The sequence below is a fragment of the Leptonotus elevatus genome, chromosome 4 (assembly GCF_054856555.1).
Source record: "Leptonotus elevatus isolate MCC_2025b chromosome 4, RoL_Lele_1.0, whole genome shotgun sequence".
NCBI lineage: Eukaryota > Metazoa > Chordata > Actinopteri > Syngnathiformes > Syngnathidae > Leptonotus > Leptonotus elevatus.
The window spans coordinates 20,836,009-20,855,757 of record NC_141242.1 but is presented as its reverse complement, the minus strand read 5'-3'; the positions used below and the strand labels follow the sequence as shown (position 1 = coordinate 20,855,757).

At 38.8% G+C, this 19,749-nt stretch overlaps 1 protein-coding gene across 1 annotated transcript; it reads left to right on the top strand.

The window, feature by feature from the left end:
* The first annotated feature begins 282 nt into the window (after positions 1 to 282).
* slc17a8 (solute carrier family 17 member 8) lies at positions 283 to 19,669 on the top strand. The gene is made up of 12 exons (XM_086073813.1): positions 283 to 728; positions 3,614 to 3,869; positions 3,979 to 4,097; positions 5,556 to 5,670; positions 8,431 to 8,518; positions 9,517 to 9,603; positions 12,045 to 12,187; positions 12,271 to 12,420; positions 12,508 to 12,640; positions 15,242 to 15,352; positions 16,210 to 16,337; positions 18,323 to 19,669. The coding sequence occupies exons 1-12, from the start codon at positions 646 to 648 to the stop codon at positions 18,650 to 18,652; spliced, it is 1,743 nt and encodes a 580-aa protein (XP_085929939.1). The 5' UTR covers positions 283 to 645; the 3' UTR covers positions 18,653 to 19,669.
* Positions 19,670 to 19,749: the final 80 nt, after the last annotated feature.

Here is a 19,749-nt window from a genome sequence, read left to right as displayed (position 1 = left end):
CTAATATCAAAAACATCATAAACGGATATCAATGCAATGAATAGAATAATGACTATAGCAATATAGCTGATAATACAATTCCTCTTTGGGCGCATACGTCTCGCCTCAATGCAAGTTGTCAAGCTCATGCATCTTTCATTGTTCACCTGACTGGCTGAGATCAGATGAACCTGCACAGACGATGTTGGAACAAAAATGATGGTGACGATAGATGAGCGTGTTATAAGCGAGGGGTTGGGCAATACCTGCCCCTCCTTTCTGGGAGTATATGCCATAGAGAGGTAACAGGAAGGTGTGCTTTTAGTTTAAAAATGACCATCATGCCAACAAGCTACAAACTGGATCCTCTGCTTTCATTTACGCTTTACTTTACTTACAAGTCCTTTTCTCAAATGGAACTTTTCAGAGATGAAATTGCCATTAAGGAATACACCAACATCATCAACCCCTCCCTCCACTTCTCCGAAACACGCTGAATCCTCGGACAGGGTGGTTGGATAACGTGCATTTTATCCTTGGCGCTACTCAAAGGTGCACACAACTTCTTCGGCGACAAGCTCACCAAGAATGGGGAACATCTAGTGGATTTTTAGGGGTCAGAAGTATCAAGACATTTGAAATAAAGAAGGTCAAGACATCACCAACATGTCTTTGAGGGGGCAGATGCTAAACCCTGCGACAGAAGAAGTGAAGAGTACAGTGGGCAACTCTTTGGGGAAACTGCAACGGTGAGGACGTTTTTTTTTTTTTTTGTCGAGCTGTTGTCTGCAGATGAGGGACAAATTTTAAAAAGTATTTGTTTACGCAGTGTGCTGTGACATATGCTACCAGAGGGATAGCTAAGACAAAACATTTTCTCAGATGTTAACATGCATACATTAAATACTAGATTATTGTGCTTGACAACACCACCTGTCTGTAATTTAATCTTGAGTCAATTTCAAAAAAGTAATACATACCTCATGTCTGATAAATAATTGACAGGGATTGAGAGTCTGTGTGTGCGTGTGTGCAGTTTTTGCACATATGTAAGATATAGAGTAAACATCATTTTTGAGTCAGTATTATAAATGGCATGGTACGTTCCTACAGTTGTAGCGTTTGCACATTGACACGTCTCATGTACAATCAATCATCCCTAAATCTGGAAGTATAATGTATAATCTATTCTGAAAGATATTGGTTCTGTACTGCACTGTAATATTGTAATAATACTTGTATTGCTAAAAAAACAAAAACAAAAAAAACACCAATATTATGACAGTTCTAATTATTATACATAAATGAACAGCTTATATACATACTCACATACTCCCAAAAATATTCCTCATCGACTGTATATAATTTGGGGGATGCTTTATACACCCACCAATCCAATCCACACACCCATCCAAATGTATTCTGTAGATTAGAGTGAGGGGCTAGGTAGCGCAAAAAAGATCCCTCTCCCGCCTAATTCTGGGGGCATCGAGCATCTTTTCTAAATATAGATGTAAACAGATTCCATAGTTTATCATATCATACGTCAAAACCGTATACCAGATATCGGTATCAGGCTGATACCTGGCCTTATTTCAAGGTATCGGTACTCGCAACAGCAGCCGATACCAGTATCGACCGCTCTCTTGTGGCCGTTCATGATCAGGAGCTAGAAATGAGAAGAATAAATAATTGCCATTGATTTCTTGCAATTTTAAGGGGGAAAAAAGCTATATTAGGATATGTAGGTCTGTTATTGTTTTTTGGGGGGGAAATGTATCCGTCAAAAGTACTAGTGGTATCGGTATTAGGGATGTAACGATATCCAAAAAAGTCACAATATTGTAAAAAAAACAAAAACCTCAATATTGTATTTTTGTGAGATACTTACTTGCTAATGCAATATATTTACTCGCTTCACAAGCATATAAGGTTCGCCTTCATCTGCCCATTAGCGTGGATTTTAAATAGGGATGCACGATAATATCGGTGGCCGATAATTATCGGCAATTATCGACCACTTTGACGTCACACAGATAAACCAGACAATAAAGAAATCCGCCGATAATAATAGACATGCCACGTTGGTCTATCTCTAGTGGTCGTCGCTCAAGTTGTGCCTAACTCCTCAACCCCTCCCCTCACCTAGTTTAGTGTTGCATATTTGTGACATCATAATGCGCGCAACCTTGTGTTGACATGTCAGTCGCCAGTGTGGGCTTTCTTTAATGTGTCTCCCCAAAATGTTACCCACGCAGTTTTTGTTGCATTTTAAAAACATGACTGTTCTGTTTTGGCAAACTCCAAATGAGTTACCGGTTGTCACCTTGACAAGCAGCACACGCACGCACACACACCCCCACGCACCCCCCCCCCCACACACACACACCCCACCCCCACACGCACGCACGCACACACGCACACACGCACTCACGCACTCACACACTCACGCACTCGCACGCACGCACGCACGCACGCACACACACTTGAATTCAAACCTAAACTCTGAACCCAAGCCTTGACCCTCAAAAAGAGGTCTTTAGTTATGAGGACCGGCCAAAATGTCCTCACTTCACAAAAATGTCCTCAATCTGTTGGTTAAAGACGTATTTTGGTCCTCACAATGTAGGGGAAGAGGCAGGAGCCCTGACAGCAAATAATTATCATCTGACTTATCGGTTATCGACATTGGCACTTTCTAAATTATTGGTTTATCGGTATCGGTTGAAAATAGCATTATCGTACATCCCTAATTTTAAACATAGAAGGGCCAAAACATGCCGTGTGAAAATTAAACTGCACTAACAAACTAACCACCAGAGGGTGCGAGAATTGCACAAATGGATCGACTTTTTTTTTTTTATAACAGATGTGCTGCTCTTAATATGGTGACATGACGACGACGATATTGTGGCAGTTTTAATATCGCGATATCACGATATTGCTGTTGTCGTTACATCCTTAACCGTATTGGTCACTACTTACTTACATACTGATATCAGTTCAGTATATGAATGAACACTTGTGTAGTTATATTAAAAAGGTGAAATAATTGAAAACGTTTTATATTCTAGTTTCTTCAAAAATAGTCACTCTTTGCTGATGATTTTCTTGCACACTGTTAGCATCGATGACCTTCAATAGTAGTCACCTGAAATGTCTTTCCAACAGCATTGAAGGAGTTCCCAGAGGTGAGAATGCCAAGAGTGTGCAAAGCAGTAAACAGAGCACAGGATGGCTATTTTGAAGAAACTAGAATATAAAACATGTTTTCCAATGATTTCACCTTTTTTTAAGTACAAAACTCCAAATGTGTTCATTGTTAGTTTTGATGCCTTCAGTGAGAATCTACAATGTAAATCGTAATGACAATAAAACAAACACATTGAATTAGGTGTGTCCAAACTTTTGGCCTGCACTGTATACACATGTACTGGGTACAGCAAAAATATCTAAATCAATCGCAGTATTACGCAATTGACTGGTGACCTGGTTTACCCCGCATCTTTCCCAAAGTCAGCTAGAGACCGTCTCCAGCTCAGCCACAACACAAATAAGGACAAGTGGATGGACATAGCCTATAAGTACGCTTTACTAACAGCTCATGTGATTTGTTCTACCGTTTTATGCGCAGGAAAATAGATGGCAGCAATGTGGAAGAGGAGAGCCACATTGAACTGACTGAGGATGGGTGTCCGGTGACATCCCCATCTCGTCCGGCGCCGCTGCTGGACTGTAGCTGTGGTGGTCTGCCCAAGCGTTACATCATCGCTATCCTCAGTGGCCTGGGATTCTGCATCTCCTTTGGCATCCGTTGTAACCTCGGTGTTGCAATTGTGGAGATGGTTAACAACAACACTGTATATGTGAATGGAACTGAAGTACTCCAGGTAGACATTCGCTTGTGATATTCAGTATTTAGGGGACCTCCAGGGTCAAAGTTCATCAGGAAGCTGCGTGCTTTCATTATACACATCCCATCTTCTTAACTCTTTTTAGAAAGCTGAGTTCAACTGGGACCCGGAGACAGTCGGGCTGATCCATGGCTCATTCTTCTGGGGCTACATCGTCACTCAAATTCCTGGTGGTTTCATCTCAAACAAGCTGTCTGCCAACAGGTCAAATCTATTTGAAGACAAATTCTATCAAGTTTATTTTTTTGCAAGATATGACATATTTTGGTTTGCTTGTTAATGTTTCTCCTAAGTGAGTTACATGTCGATAGAATTAGTACGCGAGCACTGCCTTTCAAGTTGAAGCACTTGAGCTCGATGTGGGCTCACTATTTGGCAAGCAGTAGGTCACTCTATTGACGTACAGCAGTGTATGACGTTTTTACAAAGGCTTAGCATACTCATGAATAATTCAACTCCTCATAAAACAATTTAATTTGATCATGTTACTGTTTTTCACTGCTGCTGGGAATACGTAAGTGCCACAGGGATTCGCGTTCATTGCATGAAAAATAGGGCTGAGAATCGTTGACTGTCTCACGATTCGATTCGATTCTGATTTTTGGGTCTGCGATTCGATTCGGAATCGATTATCGATTCAGAACGATTTTAGATTTAAAAGTATTTAATTGACAATGATTTCTGCTTCAATTTATAGATATGCAAAGAATTGTCATGATCGACTCCAGTCTGACTCGCTAATGCTAATTAGTGTGCTACTCGTGGCACTTTTATCACTCAAAAGAACGACTATTCATACAAAACGCTTCATGAATGTACACAGAGAAGCATCTTAACATCCTACACTGCCAAAAAAAAAAACTTTTATTGAAATAACTTGATCATGACTTTTTGATCATGTGGCTACAACTTAACGGTGTATCAGAACGAGCGGAAATAGTGGCCAAATTGTGTACGACATGAACAGTGCTCCCAATAAAGGCACACACAAACAAGGGCAAGACAGTTTATAATAATTGAAATAAAATCGATTTTGGGACATTTAAAATAGATCCTGAATCGTACTTAATGAGAATCGCGATTCTTATGAGGATCGATTTTTTGGCACACCCCTAATGAAAAACATGTATTTATTCTATGAAAGAAGGCAAAAAGCATCCAGCAGCATCTTCAGGGTAGTGTTCTTAAATGGTTAAACCTGTTCATTGCTCTGAGCAGTGCCGATGGAGCAGATAGTAGTCCTGTAATAAAAGCCTCACAGGAAAAGACGACACGCCACCGACAGAGTTAATAATGAAAGATCCTGCCTCTGATTTCTTTCTGAAACACCAGCCACTGGAATATTACAAGTGTCACTTACACCCTGTTTTGGAAAAAGAGGAGAACAGGGGGATTCAGTGATGAAGGAGAAAAAGGCGAGAATCATGACAGCACTCATGAAGAAACGGTGGACTCAAAGGCATTACTTCAGTGCACAATCAGAGGTGTGAGATACGTACAATTGCACGGCTGACAAAAAGAAAGTAAGCAATACTGTATTTGGAGGGAAGAAATCCAGTGGTCCGTGTTATCATGACCGCTGACATCAAACAAGGGTCTCCCACACATGCCAGAACCCACTCTCAAAATAATGTTTTTTGTTTGTTCTTTTTCTCACTGCAGGGTGTTTGGAGCGGCCATTTTCTTGACATCAGTGCTGAATATGTTCATCCCATCTGCAGCAAGGGTGCATTACGGCTGCGTCATGTTTGTTCGCATCTTGCAGGGCTTAGTTGAGGTAAGGAATGTCGATACACGTCACCACAATAAATATCCATGACGCTAGCGAGTAGCGACTGACTTTAGGGGGGGTCAAACTCGGCGGGTCAGTCATGCTAGACGCATGGAAACAGTCTACGAGCAAGATGTTTACTGAGCTAAACCTACTATGTTCCTGGTGCCAAATTCACTGATATAGACGTTGAAGAACATACTAATGTTCAATTGAATAGATGGCTTGACTGTAGAGGGCTGAAAAAGACCCGACCTGATCCAGAGGTAAAGTTTTTTTTTCCTCCTTTTTTCTGAATTATCGCAACTGACACTGTCATTCTCCAGTTTCAACTACTTGCTATCTTAACAAACCTCAATTCTTTCAATTCATTTAATACTTCCCGCTTACTAAGGCTGTTTCCTTACTTCAGAAAAGATAACTTTTCATACATCTCACACAATGCCGCGATTTATATGAAAAGCAAATTTATTTATTTATTTTTTAAATCAGGCAGTAAGCAAGACAGGTCCAAACAACAGTGCAAAACCATTTTAGCATTTTTCCTCGTCATTCGTTATTGTCGTCCAGCAGTCGGAGTAGGGCCAAACGGCAAAAATGAAAGGCTTCACTTCACTGGCGTTAAACTGGTCTTTCGGACGTCCGCACAAGTTGACCCCCATTCACATTTATCCCTCTGAGTTTTTGGCTTTGGGAAACGAATAAAAAAAAAACATATCCTTCATATGTGGACGGTCGTAGTGTCTGGAGTTGTTTCTGCAAGTTCCATAGCAACAGTGTTTACTCAGTAGGGATGGGAATCGATAAGATTTTTACGATTCCGATTTTGCTTTACGATTCGATTCTTAATCGATTCTCTTATCGATTCTTTAAAAAAAATATGAATAAACATAGACTAGCATCCACTTTTTTATGTCTTAGTTGTATCTGTAAACAAGAGACATGTTTAAAAGTAACATGGCCCGACAAACCCAATAGTGAAGTTTTAAGGTCCACATTTGAGGACTCCTCAATGGGGTGCCATGGGGTCCCCAGAAAAAACTGAAAAGAAAGAAAAATGGAATTGAAAAAAATTATCATCTTCTGTAGAAATTTACAAAATACAATCTAGATTATTTTGTGACAATAATGTCCAACTCCAGTAACATTTTAACACTAAGATGAAACTCCTCCCAGTAGACTGGTGTGTGACTCCCGTGAGCAGTGTCAGTGTGGCCGCGTGGAAGAAGAGAGTGTTGCTTTTAAATCATGGTTTGTTCTGTACATCTTTGCATGTTTTGCAACCTTGAATGAAGCCTGATTGGAAAAAAAAAACACGACACCCGCGGGCCGCGGCCTTTACCCTCGCAAGCCGGCGCCGTTTAGTGAGATACGGGCTTTAACATTAGCAGTTACTAACGGCACGTTTCACATAAAGGCACACTGGCGCTAATATAGTTACTAGCAGTATCCAGAGTGTTGGTAGGAGCGAACGCTTGCATTGCTGGCGGCCGTTGCTGCTGCGTTGATCCCACCGAGACTCCGGAGCACTCACAAACACGACAGTCATCGCATGCTGTGTGTGCAAATGCTCTTGCATGGTGATAGTTTCCTCCCTTAGATGAAATATCCAATTTGCAAACATTGCAAGTTGTCCTGTTGTTAGCTTTTCTTGGGACAAACTTTCGAACCTGGCACCATGTTTGTTGCTCGGCGCGCACGGGAAATCAACAAAACGCGTGTGTGGTGACGTCAGCAGAAACGGCAAACGATGCCAACGAATTGAAACACTGGGAGCCGGTTCTCAACAACAATTGCGGAGGCACGTGGTGGCCAGGGGTGGCCACGGCCAACCCAACCCCCCTCTACAGCCACCCCACGCGCCCCCCGGCGGCCACCCCGCTGGATCCTGGATATTCAACAATATTGTCAATGCCTACTAAATAATTGATATCTCAGCTTTTATTATTATAAACTTTCAATATATATTTTTTTAAATCAACAAACAACTGTGTCGCATCTGCTACTAGTTTTAGTTATTTATTTGTATGTTTAATGTTCAGTGTTTTGAACAAATAAATGTGTGTTAAATTAGACACAAAAAGAAAAAAATTGATGTATCAATCTTGTACAGTAGAAACACGCTGATATTTTAAAAGGACACAATAAAACAATTAATAAATAAGAACTACAGAAAACAATATCATAAAAACAAACCACGGGTTCTTTTTAACCTGTATTTCTTGTAAAAATGGTCCATTCAGATATTATGATTGTATTGAATTATGAAATCAAATACACTTATAAAAAGCTGTAACAATATCAAATAACATGAAACAATGTGATCATCCAAAAGACATTTATTTATGTGTGAACTTTGACTTTCAAACATGATGCCAAACAGGCAAAGAACTCCTGCATCAAATTAAGTTCAGAGTATTGAGTGCTGTTTACTAACACAAAAATAACTACAGGTTTTACCACAGGAAAAACAAGGGGGGGGGATCATCTTTTAGTTTTTTTTTTTTAATACTTAGTCGGGAATTTCGCTGTTCGGTTTTCGTTTCTACTTATTGTGTACAGGTCAGTAAGTAACATTTGCCTTATTGCCGCCAAGTGGCAGAAAGCTGTATTGTAACTGAGCAACTCATTGACAAATGTAACAGCTCCAATGCATGTTTTTTTTCTGAGATAAACGAGAACAAAAACAAGCAGTACTATAGCACTCTATTGTGAAATGACTAATGGACGTGCTTTCATTATTTTTTGGGCACATTTCCCATCTAGGGTGTCACCTACCCAGCCTGCCATGGCATGTGGTCAAAATGGGCTCCGCCTCTTGAACGCAGTCGACTGGCCACAACATCCTTCTGTGGTGAGTTCAACTTACGAAAGAAAGCATCCGTTCATCCCTTTTCTATATGTACCGTAAAATGTCCCCCAGCTGGAATCTTTCCTAGGGTAGCCTACTCCAGTTTCCTTCCACATGTTAAGTTAAGACTAAATTGTCAGTATGTGCCCTGCGACCAGTTCAGGGTATCCAAAGTCTGCTGGGACAGGCTCCAGCTGATCTGTAACCAGTGTTGGGGCTAACACATTGTAACGCGTTACCGTAATATGTTACATTTAGGCAGTAACAAAGTACTATAACATGTTACTCGTTATATCTCTGCAATAGTATTACAGTTATTGAGTCCTGTAATGCATGTTTCAATGTTTTCAATTGCGTGTTTCAATCTGCCTCTCCACGTTCGAACTGCTCCCACAGCGGAGTGTTTTAAGTGTCGTCATGTGACCCACTATTATTCCTTGGCTTTTAGTTCAACGTGAATTGTGTGGTCCTCGAGGTCTTTTCATGTTTTTATTTTTATTTTTTTAGTTATTATTTTTATATTAATTTTATTTTTTTTAAATTGCTTTTTAAATTATTTTTAATGTATCAAATTTTTTATTTTACTTATTGTATTTTAGTATTTTATTGACTGTTTTTAATTTTTATAGTTGGTTATGACTTTGGAAAAGGCTTGTTTATAAAATGTGTGGATTGGATTATATTTATGGATTATATTTATAATTTTGGACCATAAAACAAAATTAATCACCAAATATAAACAAGAAAGCAGTTAATATAATCATTTACAATTTGAGTTGGTAACTGACACTGATGTTTGATCTCACAAATGCTCTTTTGGAGGACACACTCTAACACCTTGTAGAATGGCAGTTCATTTCAATTGACTACATACTGTAATTTTCAAGTTTATAATATGACAGATAACTGAAAGTTTCACTGTATCCCGTAAAACTGCTACCACCGCCAAAGTAATATTATGGCCTTAAAATAACATTCAACTAAAACCCGTCTTGTTCCAGGATCCTATGCAGGAGCCGTGATTGCCATGCCTTTGGCTGGTGTGTTGGTTCAGTACATTGGGTGGCCGTCAGTCTTTTACATCTATGGTAAGAAACTGAATGTCATGCATGTAACATTTCTAGCAAGAACAAAGGCAAACAAGTGTAGAGCTTCTTGAGTCATTAAGTCAACAATAAGCTGTGAGAGGATTTGTTCACAAATAAAACATTTCAGCGTGCAAGACATGAAGGTCATCTTTTAATTTTCACTCTGGAAACCAATTTTACGAATTAAAAGGGGACTCAGCCCCCCAAAAATTCTTCCCAATAATATGTTATACTAAGACCCATTAGTGTAAAGAAACGTGATATTCTGATTAATATTGGGTTTGTGGAATTTGTGGCAAAAGGGTCCTCATGTGTCAAAATGGCAAAATTGAGATATTCATATATTTGAAATTCTACACCTAATTCCTTTTAAAATGATATATAATACATGGGCGTACCTCAAAAATAGACAAAGTTTCAGCAATTTTAATGTTGCCAGGTTGAATTACCTAGTTTTGAAAAAAAAAAATTTAATTAATCATTTTCAAGTTTTGCATCTTTCAAATTTCCATAGCAACCAATACCTTAGGAAAAAGATACTGACCCCAAATTCAAAGATCACTGGAAAGTCATTTCAATAGCAGGTAAGGACATCATCAGTGATTTGAACCCTTTAAAAGGAAATTTAGGAAATTTGACCTTTCTCCATTTTGAAGAGCACATTGATCTTATAATTCATCTTCTGAGGCATCATCAGATTTTTTAAATTTTATTTTATTGTTGCTCCTTGTAAATATTTTCTTTTCTTTCAATGAGGTTTAGTTGATTTAATAATTTTGTGTCATTTAAAAGATTATTTGTCATTTGGCGTACACTACTGTATTTACAAGTCACTCATGTGCTATGTGCATTTTTGGGCGGGAAGATTGACCATTGCCATAATTTTTCATCTTCAAGTTTCAAATTTCATTGCTTATATTTGATTTAAAATTCCAACCTAGAAGAGCATAAAGTGAAAAATTGTGGTGATATTCTGCGACTCTGCCAGACGGTTCATTTGTGACGCATCGATCAAGTGGCGTGTCATCTTTCATAGACATTCATTTTTGTGCTGAACGGTTACATTATGGTGTATTTCGACTTTTATTATGTGTCTTTTTATATCAATCATTTGTAACGCGACATTAGAGGCGAAGATCTCCGGGTTATTTTGAGGCAGGTTTCTGAGATGGGCTGCTAGCTTAAGTCGGCTAAAGACAACGTTGGCTAAAGATGCACTTTTTCTTATAATTGTTTATTTATATACACTTCTATTATAATTGTAACTTTTGGGCTGCTGGGAAATGAAAATAGAAACCTCAAAATCTCAAAGTCGACATTTTTGTCCACACAATCTATTTTTGTTATTTACTCCAAACTAATGTTGCCGAAATGCGGAGACCTTTTGCAGGGCTCAAGTAACAACCAATCACGACTCAGCTTCAGAAAACAGGTGAACTGTGATTGGTTGTTGCCTGAGCCGTGAGAAACTGTGATGTTATTTTTAGTCGACACCAAGTGGCAAAATGGCCGCCCCCTGAGTTGGATAAAATTGGGTGGATTTGCCACTTAATTTATATTCCACAAACACAATATATCAGAATATATCAGAATGTTTAGACTTAGTGGGGCTTCATAGAACATTATTGTTAAGAACACTTCTGGGTTGACCGAAGCAAATCACAAATTATGGTACAAGTTAGCATAAACCACAAACCACTTACCAGTATTTTATGAATTTCAGTATTACTGATTAATTTATTCACTGGACTTATTAGGAATATTCGACAAGAGGCTATTTAAAGATGTTATCCCATTAATGACAGTTCAAATTCCGTCCTGTGAAAATTCATTTTTCGTTACTATATAATTACATGAGCACAGAAATCCAGTACAGTATAACATGGATGCCATTTGCAGGTCGTTCATGAACTAACACCCACAAATCTGCTTAATTGAATTTAATTGCTCAAAATGTCCATCTCACAAGATAAAGTTGCATACTGTATAAAATAAAAAAATATATAATGACAGCCAACAAACATGCAAGAACACCATGTGGAATCATTATTGGATGCTTATCATCACCAAACAATCACGATACTTTACTGTTAGTTGTATTTTGAATGCGTTTCACAATAAACCTTATCTAAATTGCTCTGAAGATTGATTAAAACGATTAACGCTGACATAAAATTCACACTTTGCTAGATGTGTTTTAATAAAAAGCCACTCCGCTTTGTGTGCGATACGATCTCATGATTTATTGATGTAAAGTAGCACCGTCCCGTCTGGGTGCTGTGACTCATTATTTCATCTGAATAATAATGAAGCTTCTCAGGTAGTGAGTCAAGCTTTCAACTTGGTTTCATGATTCTGCCTAGCTCCTCATCAAAACTTTAAAAGGACTTTGCCGCTTAGTATGTTTTATTCACTCTTGTGTTTCATTGACAAAAAAAAAGGTGTTTTTGGAATCCTATGGTATATCCTGTGGCTTCTGTTGGCCTATGGAAGCCCTGCGGTACATCCAACCATCACGGATGAAGAAAGGACATACATTGAGTCCACCATTGGTGAAACAATCCACCAACAGAGTGTCACTCAGGTAAGGGAACAGTGAAATGTGAAATGATCATTTCACACAACATGTTGACGTGACAAGCTTTTTCTCACTTCTTATACGGTAAGAAATTCAAGACACCGTGGCGTCGTTTCTTCACCTCCATGCCAGTCTACGCCATTATCGTGGCTAACTTCTGCCGCAGCTGGACCTTCTACTTGCTTCTCATCAGCCAGCCGGCATATTTTGAAGAGGTCTTCGGGTTCCCAATCAGCAAGGTTCATCACACTTTTATTTGACAGAGACCATGAATCAGGGCAATGGTATTTTATATTACATGTCCAAAGCCTATAATGCTCTTGCAGGTGGGGATTCTGTCTGCTGTGCCCCACCTGGTCATGACTATTGTTGTTCCAATCGGAGGACAGCTAGCGGACTTCCTGCGTAGCAACAAAATCATGACCACTACAAATGTGAGGAAACTCATGAACTGCGGAGGTAGGTTGAGGAAACCCAACATGTGTTCCAACTGAAACGGACCACATGGTCGTTTTTTCAAGCACGAAAATCTTAGATTAGATTAGAAAATAGAGAGTCAATGAAAAGGCTACTCTCCCTGTTTATTTTGCAGTAAACTCTATGACAGGGACCTGCAATCTGCGGCCCTGTGGATCTCTAAAAAACTTACTAGTAGATTTTCTTTTTTTTTACATTTAAATTTTTTAGATAAAATATTATTTAAATGAAATAATTATTTCGATTATTAAGGATTTGGATTAAAAAAAGAATAATACAAATTTTGTCCCAAAAGAAAACAAGAAAACAATAAATGTCTTGAAAATGTATTTTAAAAAGGCAGAAAAGAAAACATTTAAAAAGTAACTATAAAATGTCCAGAAACAAAACCAAAAAAAATCACAAAAATGACCATTAAGTGACCACAAAAGTGCCAAAAAATGTCAGAAAATTGATAGCAAAAAAGGCACAAACCAAAATGTGAGAAAAAAACTAAAGAAAAAAACTAAAGAAAAATAGGAGACAGAAAATTACCATAATGTGTCCATAAAATTGCCAAAAATGTCAGAGATTTGACAGTGTAATGGCACCTTTCCTTTCCTTTTCGTCGTTACGTAAGCAGGGCCACCAACCGTAGTCGATCTTTCCACCTCAGCAATGACCACAAATGCAAAACGCCATTGCGAATGAACAAAAAAGGTTTCCACTTTATTTACAAAAAAAATAGTGATTACAAAAGCATAAACAAACTTACGTTCAGCACGGTTAGACAAAGTTGTTGCTTCTAGCCCTACTTGTTTTTCCTTTTTATTTATGTCAACAACACACTTTACGACAACCTAACAAGATGGACAAACTAACGGAGCACAAATACTCAAATATTCGAAATAAATCTACATTACACAAAGTAACAAAAATAAAATGCCAAATATAGGTTTGTGACTAGTAAACAAAAAGTATTCAAATGGAACACAAATAGATAAACATATATTGACATTTTAACGAATCTATATTCATATTTTTCTTATGGCTCTAACAGACAGAAATGCGCAAAAGTCTAATAATGTATGAACAACGAAGTCAGATTTTTTTCTCTCCAAAAAACGAAAGATGAAAGGTAGAAGAAAATGAAACTCTGATGCTGCATATTTTTATGTTATGGTGCAACTCTATTTAGCTCTTGGGCCCCCAGTACAATTGACTAAAACTAACACACTGTAAAATGCACTGTAACAAATTGACTGTATAATTTACAATGAATAACTGGCAAAAAAGTTGCCAGCTAATTCTTGTAAAATCTCATTTAATTACTGTGAAAATCTATGACAGTATGTTACTGTATTTTTTTTTTTATTTACATGTATTTACTGTATATAAATTACAGTTACTTCTTGTATTTACTTTTTTAAGAAAACAGCAATTCGCTGTAATCTAGTTGACAAAATCCATCCATTCATTTTCTTAACCGCTTATTCCTCAAAAGGCTCACTGGGGTGCTGGAGCCTATCCCAGCTGGCTTTGGGCAGTAGGCGGGGTACACCCTGAACTGGTCGCCAGCCAATCACGTACACAATGCGTGCATGACGTCACATTCGAAGACAGAGGGCGGGAAATTCGAACCTGAATCCAGTCTGAAAACTATTGGCCAGAGGCTTGCAGGAGTACCCATTGTGAACAGCTAAGGTGTTAATCTGCTAATTAGAATATGTTTCAATCATAAATGGTTAAATAAAAAGGCTATTGTAACGGTATTTCTGGGCAAATTGTTACATAGGGCAGCTTTTTTTGTATTTGTACTTGAGTAAATTCACGCAGGGGTACTTTTTACTTTTACTTTAGCGAGTATCTGGACTTTTTACTCCACTACTTTTCTAATTGTGTTTACGTTACACAATCCTTTTTTTCCCACCTTGTTTTTCTAATATTTTGTCAGGCATGTGGCATTCGCTCATAGCGCTTGATCTACCAACACGAAACAGGCGAAGAAGTAACTAACCAATAAAAAGTAAGCCTAGCTAAGCGGGCACCTGATGGCAAAATTGGCAACACGACAGACGATATCATGACAGGAGCCAGTGAGATGACAAAATCATGCAAACGAAGAGGCAGTTTAGCTCCTACTTGAGTATTAAACAAAGTTCACAATCATCAGGGAACTTATGGAGTCAGTTGTCTGCACTAAGCGAAAAGGGGGTGAATAATTTCGTACATCCAACTTTTCAGGTTTTTTATTTCTAAAATGAAGTTTAAAGTATCGTATGAATTTCATTCCACTTTATGATTGTGTTGATTCTTCACAAAACAATTGAAATGTTCTACCTTTATGTTTGAAGGCTGAAATGGGGTAAAAGTGACAATGTGGCACATGTGACGAGCTTGTTGAGTTTGCACTATAATTGAATGTGGTCCAATACAAGAGCTTCATCGCAAATCTTATATTTACAAAGATAATATTGTTCAGTTCATTATGCAGATGTACCAAATATTTGGACTGGTGTGTGCGTCAGTGTGGCAAACATCTTAATTTTTTGCCTTGCAGTTGGCATATCATTCTGTTCATTACCACATGTTGTCTTTTTGCAGGCTTTGGTATGGAGGCAACTCTTCTGCTGGTGGTCGGGTTTTCACACACCCGAGCTATGGCCATCTCCTTCTTGGTGCTTGCTGTAGGCTTCAGTGGATTTGCCATCTCAGGTACTAAAGTGATGCCTTGATTTACTAGTGCCACTACTTTCAAGATATGAGCCACCACTCAGCCATTTAAAAAAAAAAAAAAACTTGACTTGCGAGCAATGATTTGAGTTACAAGTGAGCACCAGTGAATTGAAACAAAATGTACCCATTTACAGTGGAACTTGGAATCTAGTTTATCAACAAATTACAATAATTATGCTTCCTGACATGCGGAATATTGGTCTTTTAGGTGAAATTTCAATATGAACCTAAAATGCACCCTAACCTTTACAATTCAAATGTTTAAAGGTCTAAAGATAAGTTTATCTGTGCAGGTTTAATCAAGAAAGTTCACCCTCAAGCTCAATATCCTGAACTTTTTTTGTGAGTAGTATATAGCCCCTATTGCACCTGCAGAAATCTCTGACAAGCATTATTTACTCATTTGCTCCCCCAAAAAGTTTTTTTTTTAATTACGTTTTTTTCATGCTAGAGCATACAGGCTTTGATGCAGCCTCTGAACTGAAGATAATGCCTGAAGCAATGGTAGTTATTACCAAAACGGCCAGCAGGTGGCAGCGGAGTATAAAAGATCAGCAAGGGCTAAGCTAATCTATATTCTAATGCTAATTGCTGCAAAACGGAAACAGATAGAAATATACTTTTTTTTCTGATGAAAGAAGAGACTCCAATCTTTCTTTTAGTAGGTTCCGTGTTTTTATAGCAATAGAACACAATATTCTGTGGGCCTTGCAAAATCTGTCAAAATCCAGTAAAACAGCCGGGAGCGAAGGGGATTGCTTCAGTGAAAATGGCTGGGAGTTGATGAGTTAATGAACGTTGTCAATACACAATCACATGCTTACTGTTGTTGGCAGGGTTTAATGTCAATCATCTGGACATCGCTCCTCGCTATGCCAGCATCCTGATGGGCATTTCTAATGGGGTGGGAACACTGTCTGGAATGGTGTGTCCCCTGATTGTTGGAGCCTTGACTATTCACAAGGTACATGTTTTGTTGTTGTTTTTTAAGGTAGGGTTTGATCAACTAAAAACTTCTTGTACTTTGTATAATGTTATGAAAGCACACCAGCCTTTTTTGCACCATGGACAGTTTTCATGTAAAGACATATTTCGGCATAGACATAAATGAAAACAAATTGTTTAAAATACAGCTCACCATTATACTGAATGCTGTTGTTGTAATTAGTGGCAGTCCTGCACATGATTTTCTTCAAGTTGACTTGGGGTCTCTTATGTTCTGGAGCAGAGCATGTTGAAAGATGGAACATCATAACCAGGCTCAAAAACATTAAGCATTTCTATTTTAGATTGCATGATGAAAAGTTTTTGTTAGCACACAGTTGTTATTGTCTATGCATTATTGGACAACTTCGTGCTGCTGTCCTTGTTCCACGCCACCGTTTGGTATGAATATTTTAAGACTAGCGACGAAGCTAGCTGAAGCTAGGTGCCACGACGCTAACTCCTTTGCTCATCTACAACCAGCTTATATTCGTACTCTTAGACTCGCACAGATGAATGAGGGCTTTGTCGCCTTCATGAAGAGACATTTTGCTGCTACACAGAGCCATGTAAGTCTGCCAACGGCAGAAGACAGGCAAGTTCTCGGTAAATTAGGCAGTTGGTCAGCTTTGAGCAATACACATTTATTAATGTGGAGTAGTAAGATTGACCCGTTTATTAGTTTGCATGACAGCCTATCATACAAATAAACCTTCAAATGACAGCGGCCCAGAATTTTTGCTCACTGATAGTGCTCTGTGCTCCCAAACTGGAGAGATGGTTGCCACGTGGGTTCAATCCCCGAGCAGACTGTTGCCCCACCCAAGAAAAATGTCGATCGCTGGAGATTGATTTAACTCAGTCACTGCCATTGCCGGCTATTCACGTCGAAAATTAATTTGAACTATTTCTATTAGTTTAACATTTTTTCCACTTTTGTTAACAAGAGTATGAAAACCTAGATTTTTTTTTTTATTATACATTTAGAACAGATATAAAATGTATGATTAATCGTGAGTTTACTATTGAAGTCATGCGATTAATTACAATTAAAAAATGCAATCGTCTGACGCGATTTAAAAAAAGAAAGAAAAGATTATAAAAAAATCAGGAGCATCAGGCTGTCACGGTGTGGTCACGGAGCGGCGTGGTGTCTGTCGGCATGTGAAGTGGGGGACCCAAAATGCAGGGAGGCAGGAGAACCACAGCAGGAGTGCGAAACTGGCATGCTTTATTTTACAGAAAACACTAACCAGGGTACTGGTTAATGCTAACTAAACAACAAACTGAAAAGATACAAAATCAAAATGACAGAAAGAACTCCGGTGGTGACCGTGACAAGCAGCAATGATCCCACGCCGACTGATCACCACCCGGGAATTAAATACACTCACACTAATTGGGTAACTAGCCACACCTGGGGCCAGGCATAAGTGGCTGAGGGCCCGGATTGGTCAACCCGGAAGGGCTGGAACCCACTCAGGACCAATCGGAACCCTCAACCAAAACCAGATCTTCCCAGACATGACACAGGCGATTGAAATTTTTAATCGTAATTAATTGCATGACTTCACTAGTTAACTCATAATGAATCACAAATTTTATATCTGTTCTAAATGTACAATAAAAAAAAGTTTTCATACTCTTGTTAACAAAAGTGGAGAGAAAAAAACGCTTAACTAAGTGAATGAGTTATTATAGTATTGAAATAATAATAATAATAATCTAAAGACATCATACCAATTGTTGTCTAATTGTCTAGCATCAAAATTAAATCAGCTGAAAGAAAATTGACATACATTCAACTTGGTTAAATGACAAGAATAATCAAACTGCAGCTGTATTTCTAGTGAGAGTCAAGGTGTGGATTTATCACCATCCCTCTTATCTCAGAGGTGCATCACCAAAAGAGCAGCGCTTCATTCAGGATATTCTTTGACTCTATTCTTTCCTCCCTTCCGACAGACACGTCTTGAGTGGCAGAATGTCTTTGTTATCGCATCCATGGTGCACTACACAGGGGTCATCTTCTACGCTATCTTTGCCTCGGGAGAACAGCAGGACTGGGCCAACCCCGAGAGTACGAGTGAGGAAAAATGCGGCTTCATCGAGGAGGACGAGCTCGCTGAAGAATCCGAGCTCAACAGCGACAGCATGACGGCTCCCAAAATGAGTTACGGAACGACGGATAGCTCGTCAGGTCGGAAACACGGCTGGAAAAAGAAGAGAGGGGTGAGCATGCAAGAGGAGGAGCAACATTATGCTAATGGAGACTATCAGAATGGATGCCAGTGAGCAGCTCTTTCAGAGACTTTCACACTTTGGTGATGATGCAGTTTTACACCTGTGGAACTGAAGTATAATGGACCTCAACCAACTTTCATCAACTTATATGAAAACACCAGTTTTGGAGTGATGCCTTGTCTTTGAAAGCAATTCATTATAAAAGATGAAATGCTTGAAATGTATCTTTATCATTATTTCAGAATTCATTTGTCTTGTCAAATGTCAAGTGTGAACCTATGCAACATAGCAGAGCATAGTGATAAGTGTGCGGTTTTTGATTGAATGCTATTGAGGAGTGAAAACATTAGCGATGCCTGCACAATGTAATATCTAATACAAGAGTACATAATGTGATTTTTGATTGGGCCTCATTTGTCATCAGGTGTGCCCAATGTTGCGGCAGGTGACTTGGTGTCTGTTCAATTATTTATCCTGTAAATCTTACCTGTTTTTTGTTTTTTTAATAAAACTAGATGTTGAGTTCATCTCCAAAGCATTTCAACTAACTTTTTATTTAATTTTTTACGTTTGTTAATGTTCTAAAGACACATAATGCTCATCTTAAGTGCTGACAAAGAAAAACTGTTCTGTACACAAGAGTATAATGTGAGAACATCACTTTTTGTTTGTGTTTTAATTTAATTGACGTAAATGTAATAAACTCAAGTTTGATCTTTCATTCAGTTGAGGGAATGTACATTTTCGCTCCTGGGTTTGCTTGGTTGTTGTACCTTGGCGCTGCCGTGGCCTGGGGGGCCCTGGGGGGTTGTGCTGTGCTTTGTCCTGGCCGGGGCCGACGGCTCCCCTCTTTGGTGGAGGTTTTCGTGCATGCCAGATGCACCACATCAGCATCTACCGAAATTCAAACATAATCTACTTCTTCCTCTGGTCGTTGAATCGGTGGAGGCTGATGTCTGTGGATCTCACTTTGCTTCATCACTCCTTCTTTCCTTTCCTCAGTCTCTCCTTCGGTCTCTTGAGGTCTCCCTAATTTGTTGGAATTTAGATGTTTCTGGGTTTGGGGAAAGATTCTGGTTGGTAACCCGGTGGGTAGTAGGTGATGTCTGGTCGGTGCTGGATTTCACTTTTCTTTCTTTTCTTTGATC